The sequence below is a fragment of the Heterocephalus glaber genome, unplaced genomic scaffold, assembly GCF_053883595.1.
Source record: "Heterocephalus glaber isolate CG9 unplaced genomic scaffold, H.glaber_assembly_v1.0 deba00001802, whole genome shotgun sequence".
NCBI classification, from domain to species: domain Eukaryota; kingdom Metazoa; phylum Chordata; class Mammalia; order Rodentia; family Bathyergidae; genus Heterocephalus; species Heterocephalus glaber.
Genome location: NW_028258477.1, coordinates 24,084 through 41,956, shown reverse-complemented (window position 1 = coordinate 41,956; position 17,873 = coordinate 24,084). Strand labels below are relative to the sequence as shown.

At 39.7% G+C, this 17,873-nt stretch overlaps 1 protein-coding gene across 1 annotated transcript; it reads left to right on the top strand.

Moving 5' to 3' along the window:
* The first annotated feature begins 1,016 nt into the window (after positions 1-1,016).
* On the top strand, positions 1,017-2,459 carry LOC147820797 (sex-determining region Y protein-like). Its single transcript, XM_087203558.1, has one exon. It carries the CDS (start codon positions 1,245-1,247, stop codon positions 1,854-1,856), a length of 612 nt encoding a protein of 203 aa, XP_087059684.1. The 5' UTR covers positions 1,017-1,244; the 3' UTR covers positions 1,857-2,459.
* The last annotated feature ends 15,414 nt before the right edge of the window (positions 2,460-17,873 follow it).

Here is a 17,873-nt window from a genome sequence, read left to right as displayed (position 1 = left end):
ACGGAATTCCCTAGTATTTTTCAGTCAGAAATTTACATAGAATTTCAATGTCTCTTCAAGTAGAAGTGAAGAAACAAGGATGACAATTACTGTAACTTCAGTATCCAATGGTGCATGCATATGTGTGTATGATTAACAGAATTAGGTTTGATTAAAGCTTAGAAGTTTTAAACATAACATTCACATATATTTATAGTGATAATTTGCTAATTATCTCCTTGCTGTGCCCCCATACTTTGATGGGCAGGGATATGAAACAGTAAGAAACAAGTTTCCTTCCACTTCCTGTGTCTCCTGCCTGGTCCTGGGGATGGGAGCCAGGGCATTTTACAACTGAGCCACATCACCAGCCCTATTTAATTTTTGTTTTGAGGTAGGTGTCACTAAATTGCCCAGGCAGGACTCGAATTTGTGATCCTTCTGCCTCAGCCTCTGCCTCCAGAGTAAATGGGAATATAGGATGGCTTCACCACCCTCTGCATCTTCTTTTGTATTCTTATGGTGAATGAATAGTCAGAGTCTTCAGGATGGCAGATTGGCCACAGAACTGGCCACTTAGGCTCACACGATCATGTTCCTTCGCTCGAGCTGCTGACCAAATCAAAGGAGGACATGTATCTTTTGAAAAAGAACAAAGGATTTATTCAAAGCTAGCTCTGAGGAGACAGAGGGGCCTATTTGCCTCAAATCAGCATCTCACTAGTTACAGGTGGCTAAGGGTCTTTTATAGTAAGGAACAGAGAGTAGGGGGAACACAAAAAGACAATGCACATCTCTTCCAGCTATCTCTTCCAGTTAGCTCCAGCTCTCTTTCTTGTGAAGAACAAACCAGGCTCCTGGCCTCCCCGGGTTTCCATCTGCATATTCTGTCACGTCTTTGGGGCTGAAGAGAAAGGAAGTCTGTTGCTAAATGCGCAGCAGGAGAAAGGCTGAAGTTCAGTTTTACAGAGCTGATTACAGTAAGGCTTTATGGTATTGAATTACAATCCTTTAGTTGAGAAGTGAGATGACAGGTGGTTGAGGGAGGTGCTGGGGGAGGAGAAATGAGGATTTCATTACAATCCTTAAAGTAACAAATTCTCTGTTGGAAATACATTTTGAATCCTCCAATTGTAAAGTAAGTTTCCGAGGGCATGTGTGTTGGGTTTCCTTTGACTCTGCTTTTTTTTTTTTTTTCTTTAAACGTGCACTCATATACTTCTACAAAGTTCAAAATATTGTAAAGCAAAGACTACAGGCCAGGCATGCAGCAAGGAGACGTCACCACCTTCGGGAAAAACTGCCTCTACCTTCGGAAGGGCAATGCTTGCTCAGGTTATCAGTATGAAACAGGAGCCAACCATAAAGACAGCACCGTGGACCGGGTGAAGAGACCCTTGAACGCATTCATGGTGTGGTCTCGTGACCAGAGGCGCAAGATGGCTCTAGAGCATCCCAAGTTGCAAAACTCAGAAATCAGCAAGCGGCTGGGGTGCCAGTGGAAAATGCTTACAGAAGCCGAAAAATGGCCGTTCTTCCAGGAGGCCCAGAGACTGCAGGCCGTCCACAGAAAGAAATATCCCAACTATAAGTATCGACCCCGCCGGAAGGCTAAGATGCTAGAGCAGAGTACCAATTTGCTGCATTCAGATCCCACCCTAAACCCTGGCGGCCAGACGCACTTGGAGGAGACGCTGTATGCCTTGTCCTGCTGGGAGCGCTTTGCTGAGGCCAAGCACTCAGGACGGGAGAACCAGCTAAGGCTGAGCCACTCACAGCCTGTGGGCACAGGCAACTCGTTGCTGCAACAGAAGTGCCACAGCGCCTCCCCAAACCCAGGACAATTAGGGACCTGGCCATGCGGACACTCTCTTTAAATGTAATTTACAACCCACACTTTCTAGCTTTTAGTTTCAATATTGATTTCCTTTCTCTCCGTGAGGAAGGCCCCATTCCTCTCTATTTTAATATTATTCGTCTTTGACTGGGTTTCAAAATAAGGTATGTAAACACGTTCAACTAAAGTATAAAGAATTAAGACTTTGAAGAGGTGATTCAACTCATATTTATGATTGCTTAGTAGAATACTAACTTGACAATTAAGCACATGGGTCTTTATTTTTAGTGCTGCAACTCACAGATCCGGTGGTGAGAAACACAGGAAAATTAAGTTGGGAGGGGTGCCTTCTTGAGCATGTAAAAGCAGTCCCTTGTAGACTATGTGTCTCTCACTGGTCTTTCAGGTATTTTGCAGGTCTCAGTAAATTGCTGATAGGTGACAAAGGATGTGTAAACTGTCGCGTTGTCGGGCAATTTTTAATGTATCCCCTCAACCCCGGCTGTGGAAAAGCCAGTTTTCTCCTCCACTTGCAATTCATTTCCTTTACTGGGCATAATTCTGTATGTTTTGATGTTGACTGCAAATCAATTACAGTATCTGCTGGAAAATAAAATCTTTAAGTTCTCTTACTCCTTCTGTCTATAATGAGTGTCATCATTTTGCCTGTCTCCTGAAAACTGACTTTTAACAAGGAAATCTCCTTTTTCTTTCCTCCTGTCAACTAACTTTTCAGCTTACAGCACCAAAACTAGAGAATCCTGACACTATTGTTAATGGAGAAAGGGATGGGGGGAGAGAGACCCAAACTAGTTATTTAGGTGAGTTTTTCAATGAAAATTTAAGCCAGACAACTCTTAAAATTCATGTGTAAAATAGAAAAGTGGCATTTCACAAAGAAAAGCATTACTCAGAATAAAAATAAATCTATTGTCAAGTACCTGTGTGAAAAAACCCAACTTTCTGATACATACATTTCAAGACTCTTTTAAAACAGGATCCTTCAAATAATAAAACCCAAAATGGTAATTAGAGGTAATTACTGCATCCTTGAAAGACAGGTCAAGGTATGTAGGGGGGAGTTAATTTTACAGACTAATTTATTCCAGAGACCACTGTAACTTAACCTGACCTTCCTGCTAAAAAGAAATATATATTGCCCCTTATCTTTTAAACAACAACCTTAACTACTTTGCTACAGTTAATATCACTCTTTTTTCCATTCTTCCAGAAATAACCTGTACTCTGACCTTGCACACCACAGGTAAATTTCCCTTTTCTTGAACTTCTGACACAGATGATGCACCTGCCTAGACTTTAGTCAGAGTTCCGAACTTGCTCCCAGGTACACCTGTGCAGTTCCTTGTAAAATCCAGCCTTAGCAAAGAATCCTGTCAGTCATTCAGCCTAGCAAGAACCCCTTTCCCTACTGCCTTGACACAGGACTATATTCCATATCATCCACCTTCGTGGAGATGATATGTGGTCATCGAGTCTCATCCTGTCCCTTGGCTACAAATCCTCACTTACATACCGGAGATCAGAAGTCTTTTTCTCTCAACACTAAACACAAATAAAAATGAACAATATCCTATATAGCTTCTTTTCTTACTATACTTTTGGTGACATTCAGTTTTGTTTTGTTTTGTTTGTATTTAATACATTGTGGATTTTCTGAATCAAACAAATATCTATTACCTCACATATATATATACGTATACATATATACACATATATACATATATATATATACACATATATATATATTTTTGTTTTGTTTTGTTTTTTGTGATGAGAACACTTAAAATCTACTGGCAGCAATACCTGAGAATAGACTACACTGCTACTCACCATATCATACCATAGATCTGAATTTGCACACCTATGTAACTGAAATTCTGTGCCCTTTGCCCAAGAACTATCTTCCCTCATACTCACTATTCTCAAACATAGCAAGCAATCGTTTGGGAATGTGAGCATCATCGTTGAACAGGGGCCATGGTTATTTCTGTATCATGCTAGTTTGAATATATGTGCTGTCAAAGACGATCTTAAAATGATTGGACACATACAGTTTTTACTTTTACACTCTCAGTCATTCTTTGTGGGAAAACATTTATATGAGTTCCTGTGACCTATGTAAGAAGGAGAGCTATTGCTGCTTAACACATTTTTAATAAGAATTAAAAGAAATATTCTTGTGCAGAGATTTCTCATTTAATGAAGTACCAGTTTAATGACTGTTTGGACTTACAACTGACACTGTTTGGGGGCGCTTACAAAGCACCAATTGCACTTATGCCCCATCTTGTTCCCTTTTTCTTCTTTTTGGTATAGTTCTATTTATAAAGCCTCAGTGTTTTCTCTTTTTTGTACAGAACACCTTGTTTACACAGTACTGTAGTTTTGGCTGTTTGTATTGTACAGTGTGGTACTGTAGTTTTATGTTCTGTTATACATTACATTGTAGGAGTTATGCAAATAAAACCAATGTCATCGAGTTGGAGGTTCTTTGACCATCCCTTTTCTCAGAATACTGTAATGTGCATTCTGTGTACAACTTCTTATATAGCAACCAATTCACATAACGCCCCAGGAGCAGCATGGAACTCAGTTGTTAAACAAGGAGTGTCTCTATTTCTGTGACTGTGGTTTTGGTTCCTAGTGAATATTTCCTATATTTCAAAATGGCAACCTTCATAGAATATTTTGGGAGAGGCAGGGAACAAACTAAAAACATGAGTCCTAGAAGCAAATTGTCCAGATTTGACTCCTTTCTCTGCTGCCTGCTAGTACTGATCTTCAATAATTTACTTTACCTGGCTGGTTGTAACCTTTCTCACCTTCAACTACTACTCTACCAATATCAGAGTTGCTGCCTCCTCCTCCTCCCTGGGATACTGGGAAGACCAAGTGACATAAGGAACACAAGCATTAAGTGAGTAACATATATAAAAACAGACTGGGGAGAGAGGTTAGTGAAGTGATCACTAAATATGAGCTACCATTGACCTGAATACAATTGCTTCATGTAGAAGATGTTTTAGTAGGAAAGGTAATGTAGCACCCTCTCCATCACTGATATGTTTGAATTGATACATTAAATCATCAAAACTGGGATTGGTAATTTTTCCCCCAGTGACAGAGAATCACTTCATCACACAAACTACATTTCCAAATGTACAAAAAATCCTTTCCTCATCCTCTGTTCAAATCAACAGGGAGTTGTAATAACATGGCATTTTATTCCATATTGGGATACTTCTTCTGAAGAGATATCAAATGTAACGTGCATGAGATTATTGCACCTCCAGGTAGATGTGTTTCCAGGTATTGTATTTCTGGGTGGATAAGCACTGACAAATGCACACAGATTATCAGATATTTCCATCCCCTCAATCCTAAAAGTTTTCTGGGCCCCTTGGCGGCAAATTCCCTCCCAGTGCCAGAATTCCTGTCACCGAGAGATCAGTTTTTACCCAAGCTTATACTTCTTATGGACAGAGCCAGACAATTAATGTGTCTGGGTTCTTTCCTCCAGCCTAAAGATTTTATTTTATTTTATTTTGTCTGCTTGTTTGTTTGTGGTGCTGGCATAAACCTGGAGCCTTGAGCACCCTTGGCAAGCACTCCACCACTGAGGCAAATCCCCAACCCTTTTTAAATTTTATATTTTCAACTCTCAGGTGCGCCATTACCTAAGAGTTAAATTTCTAGGTATTAGACACTTGTGTGGTTAAATTTTTGAGAAACTTCCCAAGAAATCTCCAGAAGTTGTCCACAATTTTATGTTCCTACTAGCAACATATGAGATTTGTATGCCCACCAAAATTTGGAACTGTTAGTCTCTTAGATTTTAACCACAAAATGAGGGTGTGTTTGATATCAGTATTAATGAAAGTGGACTTAACCCTGTGCATGACTTTTACTTGACCAAGTCACTTGGTCATTACTCTTCTACCACAGAACTTACCGCTGTAGTCAGTTTTTGGCTTTTGTCTGTTTCTTCTCTTGGTGCTCGGACTCAAGCCCAGCAACTCCTGGTTCCAATGCGCATGCTCTCCCACTGAGCTACAGCTTGGCCCAGTTTCTGGGGACACTAATGTACATACTGTTTAAACATCTCCATGCTGCTGGTATTATGAAGGGAATCATGACAGTACATCTTTTGCTGTAATAATTTATTTTTAATTTAAACTGTCTCAGTCCTTTAGGATTGTATCTAGTATGTTTCTTTTTCTTTTTCTTTTTTTTTTTTTTAAGGGGGGCTTTTAGTTGAATTTTAAAAATGCTCTGCATACTTTCCCAGAAAAAAATATTTGTAAGGCTAAATGGAAAGTAGAACAGCACCCGGTTGTCAAATAATAGTGACTGTTGGAGCAGGGAGTGTGCCTAGCTCAGTGTGGCTCAAGCAGCGGCCTAGCATGTGTGAGGAGGCCCTGGGAATTGAGGGTTGGCCCTCCTTTTCATTAGAGCACTGCCTTTACAACAGCCATCTCCAGCCATCTGGGCATCAGGTACGGGTTTCTCCAAGGACCTTGGGGATGAGGGGTGAAAGAGGAGTGGTTTGGGGATGATTCAATCACATTACATTTACTGTACACTTTATTTCTGTTATTCTTACATTGTGGTATATAATGAAACAATTGTAAAACTCACCCTAATGCTGAATCAGCAGGAGCCCAGAGCTTGTTTTTCTGCAACTAGGCAGTTCCCATCTGGGAGATGGAGATACTCAAAGAATATAGTTTATATCCAGTCCATCTGTAATCACATTTTGGTTGCTGACACCGGAGAAAACTCCACTTCACAAAGATAGGATGTTGAAAATGGAACCAGGTTTTGCTTTGTTTTAATTGTATTTGTGTCAACCTTACCATAGTCCACCTTGACTTTAATCCAGAGCTTATGGAGACTTGAAATTATCTCTTACATACTTTGAAGGCTGCTATCATTTGCGATCTCAGGCGGTTGATCCTCTTCTAGCATGGACAAAGTTGATTCACTTGGCTTATTCACGAATGGGTACTGGGTCCATTCCTTCCCAGTTTGGGGTCTCTTGTGGTTTCAAACTCTTGAAAGCTGAGATAGGCCATTGAGCACCAGCTGAGAGAAAGAAAGTCCAGCTTAGTCTCCTTCAAAAAATCTTGGCTAATGTTTGAAACACGTTGAAAATCCCAGCATTGTTCATTCATCACCACCTCCATAATTCCAGTGTGGTTTGAACGCAGAACTTTTATCTGCAGGCTTGAACACAGTCGTCGTTCTCACTGGAAGTGAACCATTCCATTCACTGGGAAGGTTGAATAAGTCACAAGTTTTGCGACTCATTCTGAGTCACTGAAATGTACTGCTCCTGGTGATTGTTTTTCTAAAAGGAAATTATGGAGTGATTCTTGAAACTCAAAATTCTGACCAGCAATCTACCATTTGAAAGCAATCTCACTTTTGTGTATAAGGGATGTTTGTGACCCGTGCCCATCTTCTCACAGACCAGCATGAACAGATGTGAGTTAAGGACATGTACTTTAATGCAGTTGATTGTTTTAATCACACCCTGCAAAGGTGTGATTGTCAGGTGACATTTTTATGGGCTAGCTAGCAGTCCTCTAGGAATAACCCAGAGTGTTAGGATCACATTCAGAAGTGATCTCTTTGACCCAAGTAGTGAAAGCAGAAAGCCATTTAATCATGGCAGGTGCCTCATCCATGCATATAATGACACAAAATGAGCTGTTAAGTTTCCTGATAAGTAAAGTGCAGATAACAGATTCTTATACACATTCTCCCAAAGAATGTATGGCACAAAAGCAAGCATTGTTTCCTTATTGTCAACATCAGGAGACTCATCAACCAGGACTGTGTACCAGAGTGACTCTCATCAATCCTCTAGTAACAATTGTGCCTCAATATGTTGTGCTATTTAATCAATTTGTCTGGTTATGGTACTAGCCAAAAGAGGAACACTCCATGCTACCTTTGGAACTGCAGCCTCTCCTAAAGGTTCATGATAATCTTCCTTAGCAGCAGGCAGAATTAATTCTACACTAATAGCAAAGGGCTTCTCAGCTTCAGAAATTCAGTGAGCCACCAAGAATGATGCTCTCACGGCAGACATTTGATGAAGTGGTGGCCTTCAATAATTGCTTCTGTTCCTCTTGTCAACAGGGTTTTCTTTAGAAAAATTCCAAAGGCTTGTCTTTAAATGCAGGCGGGTTGGTCTCTGTGTGTCAAAGCAGGTTTGAAAGTTCCATGGGTTTCTTGGACAGCCAGTCACCACACGTCCTACAAAGCGACCTTGGAGAACCTGAATTGCCTGTTACAATGAACCCATAATCTAAGTAGCACTTTTGATATTTTCTTTTACACGCAGCTCTCTTTTTGTTGGCAGTCTCGGAGTCTTCTGCTGTGTTATTATTAGCTGTTTCCCCTTTTCAAAGAAGCTCTCCAATGATGCTTTTTTATTTTTTTATTTTTTTGCATTCTGGCTAAGATAAAGCTTGTGGGTTTACCAAATCCGTGACTGAGACAAATCCCCTCTGCAGGAAAGAGTTGTGGGTGGAAACAAAACTATAGGGAGACCACATGTAGACTAAAATAAATGTCAGATTGTGACTTAAAGCCTGCCATCAGATGCAGTGGTACAATTGAACCACATCAGCTCACTTGCCATCATAGAGCAAGATTCATGTTTTGTTTTGTTTTTTGATGCCGAGGATCAAACCTGGGTCCTTGCGTTTGTGCAGCATGCTGCGAAACCCCTGAGCTAAACCCCTGGCCCAAGATTCATCTTTTAATTGCCACTTACTGAAAAGGTTTTGATATGAGTCTTTGAGAAACTGAGAGACAGTAAATCTTCGGGTCACAAGTAATTTGTTCTGCAAGTATTCCACAAGATGAGCAAACAGATCTTATCAATTTTAACTTGGTCATGACCAATGTTTTTCAATATGAGTAGTATGTGACACCAAATGTCGCAAGATCACAACTGAGCCAATAGTTGTTCTCTCTCTGTCTCTCTCTGCCTCTCTTTCTGCCTGTCTGGCATTTTCTCTTTTTCTCCTCTGTGTGTGTGTGTGTGTGTGTGTGTGTGTGTGTGTGTCTGTGTCTGTGTCTGTGTCTGTGTCTCTCTCTCTCTGTCTCTCTCTCTCTCTGCAGGATTGTGGTTGATTCTCAGCACCAGCCGCAAAGAGATCTTGTCTGCAGAGGAGGATGGAGAAAAAGGCAGAGGAATCCCTCACTTCAAATGAAATTAGGGGGATGTGGAAAATAATACAAAATTTTGCAGAAAATCGCCACCTAAAAAAGGCCATAAGTGTAGGAACAATACGACAATGCAATGTCACATTTTTTGCAGAATCCTCAAAAGGAGGCAAAAGCAAGTGTCATTGGATAAGTTCCTTGTTACAGATGCATGAAAAGACACAGACTCCATTGAGCCAATAGAGACCTATGACTCCAATAGTGGTAGTGAAATTCACCTTACCCATAACCCTCCTCTTTCTTGCCTTCCTCACATCAGCCACACAGGTTTTCAAACGTAGTACAGGTTAATTTGTTTACTGCTTATATTTTATATTTCCTTTATTATTTTGTATAATATGATAGTATTATAATCATTTCGTGTGAATTTTTGTTGTTGTGAAATGAATCATCTGAGTTTCCATTTTTTTTCCTTATGGACAAATATATCCTTTCTTTTACAAGCACATTTCCAAAACAAATTATGCTCATAGACCAAGGTTTTACTGGATTATTGTCTATACATTGACAAGTTTCTATGTTAATATTAATCTGTGTTTGAAGCCACTTCCTAGTGCTAGCAGCACCAGATCTACCCCTGGACATCGGGCAGGCTGTTGTCATTAAGGGCACACAGCCTAGGTTCCTTGAATAGGTGGTTTACAGTAGGATTCATGCTCTTGTGAAAATCTAATGTTGCTTAGGATCTGACAGGAGGTCCACCTCAGGTGGTAATGGGAACAATGGGGAGGGGCTCTAAATACAGATGAAGCTTCACTCTCAGTGTACTGCTCACCACCTATTGCGTAGCCTTGTTTAAAAGAGGAGTTTTGGACCTTCGCCAAAGCTTATTGTCAATATGCTAAAATCTTTTACTCCAGATTATTATTATTGAGAACTGCTGGAGATTTTAACAGGTGAGATGTTGTAGGAAGACGTTAGGTCATTAATAGCATGCCCTTCAGGCAGGTAATGTGACCCAGTTCCTCAGTTCTGCTCTTATTTGTTTGTTGGACTTGAAATATTTTGCTTTAATATGTGCTACTTACCATTGTTTTCTTGCACCTCCAAAATAGGCCTAAAGGCAAAGGTTCCAAGGTAGGGTTAAAAAAATAAAGATAGGTAGAAAAGAAACCAGGAAAATTAATTTTAAAAGTGTATAAAGAAAAATTGCAATTCCGGGGTACAAAATTACTCAATATTGTTTTGCCTTCCATGAAAAATTCCCATGGGCCTTAAAGATAATAAGCCTGTAAAATGGATTCATTCTTTTGTAAATTGCACACCTTCCTTCTAACCTCCATTTTCAGAAAAATGCACTATTAAGAGAGTGGCATATCTTACCTTTAAACACATTGAAAATTGTTTGCATTTTAACATAGTTTGCCAAATGTACGTGCTAGACAAGCCATCTTCGGGACAGACGAACATTCCCACCAACATAACCAGGTTGAAGCCACGAGGGACTTTGGAGTATCCACACTCTATTTCTTTGAGTGTGTACTCGAAATATCCTGTTTAATCTCTCTCTCTTACTAACTCATTCTGAAAATTATTTTTTTCCCTTAAGTTTATTGGTACATTTTAGGTATACAATACAGTTACATTCATCATTGGGATCTTGTACCTTTACATGATGTATCTTGGTTCTTATTTTTTCCCCCATTCCCCTGCCCTTCCTTCACCCCCTCCACCCTTTCCTATTTACAAAGGCTTTGTTTCCAATATTTTCCGATTCTCATAATTTTTTCTTTTCCCTTCTTTCCTTTCCCTTATCCCGCCTAGTTCCCCTATTCCTTTAGACTTTTTCTTCCTATTATACAATATCAATTATATATTTTATCCTTATTTACACTTTTGTTTCCATTAAGTTCATTGGTACATTTTAGGTATAAAATACAGTTACAGTCATCATTGGGATCTCACACCATTACACGAGTATCTTGGCTCTGTTGTGCCCAGATCATGAAGTCCCCAAAGACCACCAAGGAGCCCATTCCGATGTAAACACACGAGGATTGTTTATTCAGGCTCGAGCAGGGGGCACTCAACCATCACCGAGGCAGCGGATCAGGATTGAGAGCCCCGAATTCCAAATCAGCAGGGTTTTTATTGTGGCTACTGCAAGGTTTGGGGATGTTCCATTTAGCAGTTACATGATTGGTTGATATTTAGCAAGCATGGGGGGTAGAGGGCTGGCTACATGTAGAGTTTATGGGAAAAAGGAACAATCAGGACATTGACAGAATGTTCTATAGATAATGGGCCCGGGAGCATCTGTTTTCTGGGCAGACAGAGGATTGAGTTAGGAGCTGTGTCTCTTTTTTTTTTATCTGTTGTCCCATAGCAAGGACATTTTTATCATTAGTTTATGGGCACAAAGGAGACTAGGGGAATAGTTGACTTCAGTGAAGTGGAATTTATGTCAAGGCCACTTTACTGTTTTATATTTAAGATGGAGTCAAACTTTAAAATGGAGTTAGTTAGGTCTCACAGTTCTTACTTTTTTCCCCTTCCCCTGCCGTCCCTTCATCCCTTCCAACCTTCCCTATTTGCAAAGACTTTGTTTCCATTTTTTTCCTTTTGTTATATTTTTTCTTTTCCCTTCTTTCCTTTTCCCCTTCCCCTCCCACTTCCCCTGCTCCTTTGGACCTTTTCTTCCTATTACACAATATCGATTATACATTTTAAAAATTACAATATCAAAATTTAGAGGACATTACCAGAGATTGTATAGAACTTAAAAGGATATAGAAAGCTGTCTGGAGCAATGCTACGTAATTTTAGGGTAAAATCATTTGGTTAGCCTAGTTCTCCTGCCTACAGCCGAGCTATGGAATTCCGAGACATAATTCCATTTTGACCTCCATTCACAACTGAGACCTCAATGATCAAGTGATGCTGTGATTCTCCAGGACAAGATTACACCAGCTGAAAATATCCTGGGAGGAACAAACATCTACTCGGTTCCTCATTGTTCTTGGATTGTTACATCTTGTTTACTCAGGAAATACTGAACTCTCTGCAAGTCATTTGTTACATTTGTTTCTCCCGAAGTACTGCATAAAAGGTGCAGTAAACTGGGGGCTTTTGTCTTTGCCACGCAGAGGAGCGCTGGTCAGACCGACGGCTCAGCTTCTTCTCAGTCTCATTTTTCTACCTTTCCTGTAATTTGCCTCGTGCTGCTGTGGCTCGCAGGAGACTAGGACTTACTGCAGAGGTTCTAGTAACGTCCCGTTTCCCTGTTCCCTACAGAAAGCATATTACAAGAATCTTTTTTGAAGTAAATTTGAGAACTTGTAAGAAGTGGCTTGGAAGACAAATTAATGAAGCTGACTCTGGAGGAATTATAAAATTTGAATACATTCATAGCTTGAAAACCTACGTATATGACAACAGGCTCATATACACTTTAACTGATAAATTATATCATACATTTAGAGCAGAAAAAAGAAGAAACACTTCTCCCCTCATTTTAGGAAATCAACATTGTGCTAATACTAAAACTGGATAAAATAATAGAAGAAAAAAGTATGAACATAGATAAAAATTTGTTTAACAAAACAAACTATTAGAAGTCAGATCTCGGTGTATATAGAAAGCGGTTTTATTATAGAGATGGCAGCATCAGAAGGTCCACCCCCATAAAGCATCATTTTAACACAGGAAAGAAAAAAAGCCATGTGATCCTGTCACTACTTGCAGAAAATGTATTGGACTAAATTCTACAGCTGTTTATGGTAAAAGCTATCAGAAGACTAGAAGTCCGACAGAACCTTCTCAATAGATAAGACATGTACTTCATACTTGTAGCAAAAACGCCTTATATGAACGGAAAAGGTACAATGGTTTCTCCCTAAGGTGGGGAAAAAAGGCAGATAGGCCTACTCTTCATCTCTTCATTAAACTTTGAAACATAGGCTCAAACCAAAATAGTCAGGGAATAAAATGACACAATTAGGATAGGATTGGCAAGGTGGAAGCAAAATCTTTATATGTAGATGAAATGATCATCTACAGAGAGAATACTAAGAAATCTCTAGGAGCCCCCAGAACTTGTATTTGAATTTAGCAGGATTAGAAAACACAAGGTATATATAAAAATTCAGGTCCATGTATACTGGCTATAAATGAAGAATTGCATGTTGAAATTTAAAAGTTATGTGGGAGTACAAAGGAACTAGAAAAGTAAAATGAAAAAGAAAAGAAAAACAGCGTTGGAAGATGTTTAGTACCTAATTTTAAGACTTGCTCTAAAGCTACCTTAATGAAGGCAGTGTTGGTGTAAGCAAAGACATATAGATCACTGGAATAAAACAGAGAATCTAGAAATTGAACCACACATATATGGTCCCCTGAGTTTTGAAAGGTTATTTAACATTAACATTTTATAGAATATAAACTCAATTCAAGAGCCGAGGGAAAGATGGTGTTTTCAACAAATGGCCCTAGAACACCTGGTATCTATGTGTAAAAAGTTAACCTCAACCCTTTATTTCCATATACTAAGAACAACTTGAAAGGATCTATGAGCCTTAATATGAAAGACTAAAACTATAAAGTTTAAAGAAGAAATTGTAAGGGAAAATGTTTATGAACTTAGGGTAGGCAAGAACTTCCTAGGATACAAAAACATGATGTGCAAAAGAAAAAAAATTGATAAATGAGATTCCATCAAAATTTAGAACTTTAAATGACATCATTAAAATGAAAAGTAGTCCTTAAACAGACCATATTTACAATGCGTATAACCTATGACCAGAATATATAAAGAACACTTACAGCTTATTAATAGAAAATACAATTAAAAAAGTAGACACAAAAAGATGATGAATGGCCAGTACAGCACAAGTAAAGGTGTGCAACACTAGAATCAGACAAATACTAATCAGTACAATAACAAGACTGAATTATACACTCATTAGGGAGATGAAGTTAAAAGTTGTAAAAACCTTGTCATGACTTTTTCTTTTCGTTGGATTCTCCCGCTTTGCGTTTAATTTGTCATGCCCAATGGGTTCATTCTCCTGGGCTTCCTGGGGTTGTGCTCTGCATTGCCTTTTCCTAGGATATTGTCTCAAATTTTTTGGAGTGATGGCTTAGTATTGATGAAGTTCCTAAGTTCCTCTTTGTCAAGAAAGTATCTTATTTCTCCATCAATTTGGAAAGATAGGTTTACAACAAGCTGGGTTGGAGGCTGTTTTGCTTCAGGGCTTGAAATACATCACTCCAAGCTCTTCTTGCCTTGAGTGTTTGGATTGAGAAGTCTGCTGTGATTCTGATGGGCTTTCCTTTGCATGTGATTTATTTCTTTTCTCTAACTGCTTGTAGAATTTTGTTCGTCTGTTGGGTTTCTGGGAATCCTAACTATTATATGCCTATGTGTATATTTTTTTATTTTTTTGATCAAGGCTAGTTGGAGTCCTATATGCCTCACTTATCCGTAGGTCAAGTTCTTTTCCCCTGCTTGGGAAGTTTTCTGCCATCACTTCTATGAATAGTTTTTTTGTGTTTTTTTTTTAAATGTCATCTGCACTCTCTCCTGTTTCTTCATTGACTCCAATCAGTCTTATGTTATTCTTCTTTGCATTGTCTAGCAGCTGCTGGATTGATTTCTTGTGGTCCCTTACAATTTTAAAGCAATTTTTCTTTTCCTGGTGACTAATTGCAGTCTTATCTTCTGTATCTGATGTTCTGTCCTCACATTGGTTCATTCTGCTGTGTAGACTTCCAATGGAGTTGTTAATCTCCTGTAAATCTGTTTGTGTCTGTTTTATGGATTCCATTTGTTTCCTATGTTGGGATTCCATCGTGTTCCTCAGCTCCTCTATTTTTTTTTTTTATCTGTGTCCTCTCTAAATTTATCAATCATGTCTTGCACTATGGGTGTAATCTCTGCTGTTATCTGAGAAATTACTTCTGATTACATTTTTTCCAGATCCTCTTTTGTTGCCAGTTCAGGGAGTCCAGGTGCTTGAGTATCAGCTTGTACAATCTCATTGCCCTTTGGGGTTTCTCATTTGGAAGTCTGTTTTTGAGCCCTGTTTATGAGTCTTCTCATTTCAACAGGGTGGGGTCTGGGTGCTGATGGTGCCCATGCGGCTCACCCCTTCTGCCCTGGGAGCAGAGGAATGGTGGCCTGCGAGCCTCCTCCTGGGCACTGGGATTGGCTCACCTCCTCTGCCCTGGGAGCAGTGGAATCCTTATTTACACTTTTAGTTTTTCACCACAGAGAAACTACTCAGTATTTACACATGCATGTCCTATTTATTTCACTTTAGAATATGGCCTCAATGTGGATCCACTTACCTGTAAATATCTCTAGATTCTCATTCTTTATGGCTGAGTAGTTCTGATTTTATATATAAAAAAATGCATCTTCTTTATCCACTCTCTAGTTGTGAGCAATTGGGCTGTTTCCAAATTTTAGCTATTATATACTGTGCCACTCTAAACATGGGTGCACATATATCGCTGTGGGATGATTCTTTTAATTCTTCTGGAAAGATACCCAGCAGGGAACGAGATGGGTCAAATGGGACTTCTAATCCTAGTTGTTTGAGGTATGTCCATACAGATTTCCACAGTGGTTGCACCAGTCTGGACTCCCACCAACAATGAAGAAGGGTTCCTTTCTCCCCACAACCCTGCCAGCATAAGTTATTGGTTGATTTCTTGATAGCAGCCATTCTTTCTGCGGTGAGGTGGAATCTCAGTGTTGTTTTTATGAGGTGGAAGTCAGTGAATCAGCAACTGGACTGATGGGTTGGTGAGTCAACCATCTACTCTTAGCCACCTACACTAAACCATCTACACTTAGGGAACCTCCTTGGGTCCTATCCAGTGGGATATTATTTGGTGATACAGTGGTAGCAGGTGAACCAGGCATCAGCATACACCTTTGATAAGTCCAGTCAAAGGCTATTCCTTCTTCTTTTCATACTTCCCAAACTGCCTTCTAATGTATTTTAATCTCTCTGTCTTCCTGTCTCTGTCTCTGTCTCTGAGTCTCTCTCTCTCTCTCTCTCTCTCTCTCTCTCTCTCTCTCTCTCTCGCTCTCTCGCTCCTTACTTAGGTAATTTTGAGTATTTCCTTTTTAGTACCATAGGGTCCTAATTCCCAATTCCTTTGAAAATTAATGCCAACATATGAAAAGACAAACGTATGAGGCACTAGGTCCATCTAATTAGAAGTGGAAAGAGCCATCACTACTAATGTGTAGTGGCCTCTTTATCTTTCTGTTTCAGTCAACATACCCTATTCCTTGGTCAAATGAAACTAAATCCTCACTGCACACACACACACACACACACACACACACAGAGACTCCTCCCATATCGAGATATAAAGAGATCCTCTAAATTGCCCTGTTAATTCTCTCCTCTGTCACTTTCAAAAACCTAAGGGCATAGTCTCAGTCCACTGAATGCTATGGCTGATCCTTTAGGGTGGCTTCAGATGCATCCCGTGCTGTACATATTCAAGTGGCCTTATAGGTGCTACCTGATGCTATCCTTAGGAGCCAGTAGAGTCTATGTACCAAGAAGGAGGCCATTGATTTTCTTTGTTTTATTTTTCTCTTTCTTCCCTGAAATCTACTTATTAATGTCTGTTCTTTTCTCCTGCTCTAAATATTTTGATCTGTTAAATCAGAAAATAGAAATTATTTCACTTTTTGTGATCATTAGCAGGGGAAGATAGAGAGGTGGCAGGAAAAGGGGATAAAAGGGAGCTCATTTTTCTCAAGGCTCTGGGGGAACATTTACTATTCTTCTGCCTAAGCGAAGAAGTGAAGCGAACACCCTTTGTGCCCTTAGTGCTGTTGGAAGGAAAAATAGATTGTGCCTCCATGATGGGTTGACAGAGGCCCAAATTCAGCAGGTACCTCCTCTTATTTGGCCAGAACATCATATATAAGAGGGTTCAGCTCAAAGGTCACACTCATGTCACGGTTATAATATGAGTTCTTCCCAGGGGAGTGAAGAATTGAGGAGGACCTCTTATATTTTCTCCCAAATGTATTGGGAGATAAAGGGAGCTCATTTCAAGTCCCTGAGTCAACATCTAGGGCAGTGGGCAGCCAGATCTCCATCTCCCTGCCGGCAGCTCCAATCTGTAGGGATGGTGGGGCATGGGTGGCATTCCCCTGCCACTGCACTGTGACTCAGAGATGGATGTCCCTCAACAGGGATTGGTTCAGTGAGGTTCTGTGAGAAGGTCTTCACTTCAGCCCCCTGTAGCTCTTCTAGCTCTTCACAGTAATGCTGCCCTGATTTTCCTGGATCCTAGAGCCATCTGCTCCATCTCTACAGCTTTCCACAGTTGTCTTCTGGGTACACATTGGGTCACTTCTCTACCATCTCTTTGATCTCTCTTCTACTTACTTTAGCCTCAAGCTTACCTAACTAAATCTGCATGCATATATATATATATATAATATATATATATATTTTTTTAACATATATATTTATTTTGGTTACTCAGGATGGACATCTTCAGACTTATTCAATCCATCAGATACAGCAATCTTAGGGATGACTTTTGAATAAAAAGCAGCCACTGAGCATGGATTTTCTTTATCTTTCTGATCTACTGTGAGTGATTCAAACATGTTTGCTTCATTTTTCAGGGTCAAATAATACCCACAACCAAATGAATTTTTGTGTGATTGTGACTCCTGACCACTTGTCATGACAGAAAATTAAGGTAGACTGCTTAAGTGGCTTTACCTAGGAATATGAGGGATGGGCTGCTTGTAGCCTGACCTTAGGAAAGTCAGTGCAGGCTGCTTATGCAGTATGACTCAGGGAATAAC

Excerpts from the sequence above, each read along its gene's own strand:
- LOC147820797 (XM_087203558.1), top strand. The coding sequence starts at position 1,245 with ATGCAGCAAGGAGACGTCACCACCTTCGGGAAAAACTGCCTCTACCTT.